General features: G+C 48.7%; 1 protein-coding gene and 1 pseudogene across 1 annotated transcript in view; one reads left to right on the top strand and one right to left on the bottom strand.

Annotated features, from left to right (window-relative positions):
• Nucleotides 1-79: 79 nt before the first annotated feature.
• LOC100904254 (uncharacterized protein K02A2.6-like) lies at nucleotides 80-3,286 on the top strand (annotated as a pseudogene).
• Nucleotides 3,287-5,037: 1,751 nt separating this feature from the next.
• The window catches only part of LOC108865049 (ATP-dependent DNA helicase pif1-like), a 947-nt gene continuing 392 nt past the window's right edge, over nucleotides 5,038-5,592 (bottom strand). Inside the window, exon 2 of the mRNA XM_018641688.1 lies at nucleotides 5,038-5,576. Coding sequence (XP_018497204.1) covers nucleotides 5,038-5,576 — 539 coding nt within the window. The remainder of the gene's footprint in view (nucleotides 5,577-5,592) is intronic.

Raw genomic sequence — 5,592 nt, forward strand, 5'->3', positions numbered from 1 at the left:
AATTCAGGGCTTCCAGGCACCAGGCTCATGCGGCAGCAAAATTCATCGCGATGTCGTTATCAATGGGAAGACAATGACCATGAGAATGGACACGGGTGCAGACGTGACGGTCATCAGTCTGAGGGATTGGAAGAATCTCGGGAGTCCACGTCTCCAGGGCTGCGAGAGTCCAATGACGGCTGCGAATGAGGGCCGGTTGGATTGTCGAGGATATTTCCAGTGCGAATTCAAACTGGACGGGAAAATTCTCTCAGGGCGCTGTTATGTCGTCGCTCACCCATATAGGCTTCTGGGCTGCGAATGGCTGAGACAACACGATGATCTTTGGAGATCGCTGAGGGGTGAAGAGAATGCAATATCCGTGTGCCAAGTCAAGGAATCCGACTTGAAAGCATTGACGGCGGAGGTAACCAAGAACCTCAGGGAAAGATATTCAGAAGTTTTCGCCTCAGGGCTCGGCAAGTGCACGAAAGTCAAGGCACATTTCAAGCTAAAAGAGAAGACTACACCAGTTTTCCGTAAAAGCCGACCGGTTCCGTACGCGACTCTTCAAAAACTCGAAGGCGAGTTGAATCGTCTCGTGGAAAACGGGGTGATATCACCTGTGTCACACTCAGAATTCGCGGCACCGGTCGTGATTGTGAAAAAGAAGACTGGAGAAATAAGGTTGTGCGCCGACTACAGTACTGGTTTGAACGAAGTTCTGCAAGATCATCCTCATCCCCTTCCGACCGCAGAAGACATAGTATATACGAGACTCAATGGCGGAGTCTACTTCAGTAATGTAGATCTAGCAGAAGCATATTTGCAGATCGAGGTTGTCGACGAATGCAAGGATATGCTCTGTATAAACACACCGAAAGGATTATTTCGGTATAACAGATTACCCTTCGGAGTGAAAACAGCTCCGGCAACTTTCCAACAAGTTATGGATATGATGATAGCTGGCCTCTCGAATACGGCTGCATATCTCGATGACATCGTCGTCACCGGAAAGACCTTGGAAGAGCACAATGAAAATCTCTACAAGCTCTTCGAACGAATTCAAGAGTTTGGCATGAGGGTTCGTCTCGATAAGTGTTCTTTCCTTAAGACTGAAATCAAGTTTCTCGGTCAGATGATCACGAAGGATGGCAGGAAACCGGACAAAGCGAAGATAGAAGCAATCGTGAAAATGCCTGCGCCTCAGACGGTGCCGGAGTTGAGAGCTCTCCTAGGTATGATCACCTACTATTCAGCATTCATGCCCGGTATGCGAGAGCTGCGAGCTCCTTTGGACAACCTGTTGAAAAAGGATACCAAATTCGTCTGGTGTGCCCAGTGTCAATCAGCTTTCGACAAGGTGAAGTCAATCTTACAATCCGATCTATTCTTGACTCATTACGATCCGCAGCTCCCACTCATTGTGGCAGCAGATGCCAGTAGCTACGGAATTGGAGCTGTATTGTCGCACAAATTCCCAGATGCAAAGGAGAAGGCTATATATCACGCGAGCCGATCCCTCTCGCCAGCGGAGAAAAATTACTCCCAAATCGAGAAAGAAGCCTTGGCGTTGACGTTCGCGTGTAAAAAGTTCCATAAATTCATTTATGGTCGCAAGTTCACACTCTTGACGGACCATCAGCCTTTGTTGGCGATTTTCGGGAGCAAATCTGGGATTCCCGTTTATACTGCGAATCGACTTCAACGCTGGGCGACAATGCTGATTGGATATGACTTCACGATTGAGTATCGCCAAACATCGAAGTTTGGGCAAGCGGATGCTCTTTCGAGACTGATCGCCGAGCAGCTGAACGACAAAGAAAGCGAAGATGTTGTCATCGGATCTATTGAGGCAGATATAAATGCGATTCTTGAGGATTGTACTCAAACAATTCCGATAACGAACAGACGCATCCGGGAACTAACCGAGAAGGACGACTTACTCCGGAAAGTGGAGATATGCATCAAAGATAAGTGGCCATCTAAGGTGGACCGGAACGATCCACTCTGGAATTTTTTCAACCGGAGAGCCTCCTTGTCAGTCGTCCAAGAATGTGTCATGACCGATGACCGGGTCGTGATACCGAAACCACTACAGGCCAAAATTCTGCACCAGCTTCACCTTGGACATCCAGGGGTTACCCGGATGAAACGCCTCGCAAGGAGCCTGGTGTACTGGCCTGGTGTTGATAAAGAAATCGAAGACGTTGTCCGCAAATGTTCGGCATGCTCCGAATTCAATCGCGATCCGTGCAAGGTTCGTCCTAGCCCTTGGGAGACTCCCACAGGACCTTGGGAGCGCGTTCATGCAGATTTCGCCGGGCCACTGGATGGATCCATGTTCCTCATTGTTGTCGACGCGTTTTCCAAATGGCCTGAAATTTTCGAGCTTCGATGCGCGACCTCGAAGACGACAATTGAGAAGCTTGTCGGTATTTTCGCAAGATTCGGTAATCCTTCTGTCCTTGTCACGGACAACGGCTCACAATTCACTTCTGACGTCTTCCGCAAATTCTGCGAGTCCCGAGGCATATCGCATCTTTTCTCTCCTCCATTTCATCCTCAATCGAATGGTCAAGCAGAAAGGTTCGTTGACATTTTCTAGAGGAGTTGGAAAAAACTTAAAGGGGAGGAGGGAAATCAGTCCGCCGTGGCGACTATGCTCCAAACCTACAGGAGCACCCCAAGAGCCGATGGCAAGACTCCGGCTGAACTGTTTTTAGGTCGCCAGATTCGAACGGAGCTGAGTCTGCTCGGACCAGCCTCAGGAACTCTCGGTTATACATCTGCTCCAGAACCCGGAATGAGGTCAGGGAAGAAAGAACACGACAAACGTCATCGACCGGAAGAGAGAGTTTTCCAAGTTCAAGATCTCGTATACGCCAAGGATTATCGAGTCGCAAGTAAGACTACTTGGACTCCGGGAATCGTTCTCGAAAAGAAAGGCAAAGTTCTATACGAAATCGCCGGAGACGACTTCGTTTGGGTTCGGCACGTGAATCAATTGAAAACACGCGTCCAGTCCACCGGTGAAGTTTCCAAGCGGTCAGCAGGCACCAGCCGTATTTTGCTGCGAGCCATGACGCAATCTGTTCGACAGGTGGAAGTTGCAGACGACTCTTCGGATGACGAGTCGTACACGACTCCCTGTGATTCAACTCCAGAAGAGTCTAGTCCAGAGGGGTCCGCGTCGGAGGATTCGTCTTCTACCCAAGTTCCGAACAGTCGTCTGTTGAGGCCTCGTCAGCACATTCCAACACCGCGCCGCCTCAACATCGACCCAACCAGGAAATCATACCTATGAGGTCTCGACCTAAACGGGGAGGTGTGAGGACTGTCGAGTCCTCCTGTATTTCGACTCTGTATTATATTCTGAACCAAATCACGTCGTCTATAAAAGGCATCACTTTTCCATGTTAATTCATTCGGTTACAACGACGAAGCAGTAATCATTCATCTCCTAGGACGGTCACGACAGAAACGCCGCGTGTAATGAACTCTATCTGATGGAGAAATTGTGTACGGCATGGGTGGAACCAATTATCATCTTCCCCTCCAAGTGTTGTAGATGGCTCAGCCTTCGATAAACCTTTGGAAAAATTCGAACTAACACTTATCTTCTCGATATTTGTCGGCTTCATTAGCTGGCTGTAACAGGGGTCGATCAGTCGATCATTCTATTCTCATCGCCCGTTTGTGAGGATCCAGTGACTAACTCTATTTATCGTCAACGACGAAATTCGAGCCGTCGAGCTGTCGAGTATGGACGTCGGAGATAATTCAATCGAGCGAGCGTCAACCCGTCTGGTGTTGCTACCCTTTTGGGGTGAGATCGGCGTGGAAATGGGTTCAGAGAGGTTCCTGGAGGTTCGGAACAATCATAATCAAATCAGAGCAAGCTACACCATCAAGGGCCGGTGGGTTCGATGTGGATCCGAACCGACGTTGAAATTCGATGTTGCGAGTGATGCAAGAGCGAATGACCGACAACTCTACATTTTCGCGGTTGAGAATCACGGCTCCCAGAGCGGCATTGATGAAGACGCCATGCGAAAGATCGCGAGACGAAACTTGGGCCGGTGTTCCAGTTGCGTCATGTGCGAACGATTGTCTTTGCTCTCCGCCCGCTTATTACTTCGTTCAACATGGGACGAAGTCAGAAGGATGATGGATATGAACGGAGCCTCGCCGAGTGATCCCTCGCACAAATAAACCGACTGGAGATCTGAGGATATTTGCAATCGAATATGATGAGAGGCTTTCATTTTCCTGCGATAGAGGGATGCACCGAGAGCCAATCTTAGTCTCTAAGAACAGCATGAGACTTAATCAGAAATATCGCCCGTTTAATTGCCTTGACGGTTTTCCTTCTTGGGACAGAATCTCTTGATAAACAACATTACGGGTGACGCTTCCCGGAGCAAGAACGAATAGGCTGTTCGGAGACCCGACCCTCGAGAATGCTACGTAAAGTTGTCCGTGTGAAAAGCACTGGGATTGTAGATTCACACCACATTGTGGGATTGATTGACCTTGAGATTTGTCGACTGTTATGGAGAAGGCGACGCGCACCGGCAATCGAAGTCGTTTAAATTGATAGGGCAAATCGGATGGTATCATAGGGATGCGTGGTATGAGCACTGTTCGACCTTTTCCAACACCCGTGAGAATGACTGCTTTCAATGAATGTGCGTGAAGAGCAGTAACGCAGAGTCTCGTTCCATTGCACAAATTGGGTGGCTCCAGGTTTCGCAGCAACATTACGGGACATCCTATCTCCAACCGCAACAGATGCGGTGGGAAACCAGGTGGAGTCTGGGAATTCAGAAATTCGATCGGATATTGGACAGCATCATCGATTTCGAGAGGGCAGTCGATAGACTTGTAATCGAAGTACTCCCCAGGAATCTGCAGCAGTAATTGAGAATTAATGTTGTCAACGTCTTCGTTTTTCGGGGCTAATATAGCCCTCTCTCGCAACCAATCATGATTGTGATAATTCGCTGCAAGGTCTGGGTATACTCGCGCAATGAGTTCTATGAAGGGGCGACCAAATTACAAACAGAAGCCAAGGTAACCTGATTTTCCCAAGGAGACCCTCATATTCTGCTTCAGGGATACTACTTCGACGCTGAACCAAAGGGTAGAACTTTTCAAACATGCATTGACTTCGTCAGCGGGGGTCGCTCTCGGGATAACAGGCAGAGTTTGTCGGAAATCGCCGCAAAGTAACAAAATAATTCCCCCCATCAGAATTCGGTTACCTCCGATATCTTGCAAGGTCTTGTGCAACGCTTCCAGTGACTTCTTATGCGCCATGGTGCATTCATCCCAGACGATCAATTTACATGATCGTAAAACCTTTGCCATACTACTTCGTCTACTGATGTTGCACACAGGTGATTCCTGTTTAGCGATGTCTGAGGGCAATTTCAACGTGGCGTGAGCTGTTCTACCTCCATGCAACAAAGTTGCGGCGATTCCCGAGGAAGCCATTGCCAAGGCTAAATCCCCCTTGCTTCGGACTTCTGCCAACAGCAAATTGGTGAGGAATGTCTTTCCAGTTCCCCCAGGTGCGTCGAGGAATGTGATTACTGGTTGTTCGGTTGA

Source organism: Galendromus occidentalis, unplaced genomic scaffold (genome assembly GCF_000255335.2).
Source record: "Galendromus occidentalis unplaced genomic scaffold, Mocc_1.1 scf7180000075974, whole genome shotgun sequence".
In the NCBI taxonomy this organism is placed as follows: domain Eukaryota; kingdom Metazoa; phylum Arthropoda; class Arachnida; order Mesostigmata; family Phytoseiidae; genus Galendromus; species Galendromus occidentalis.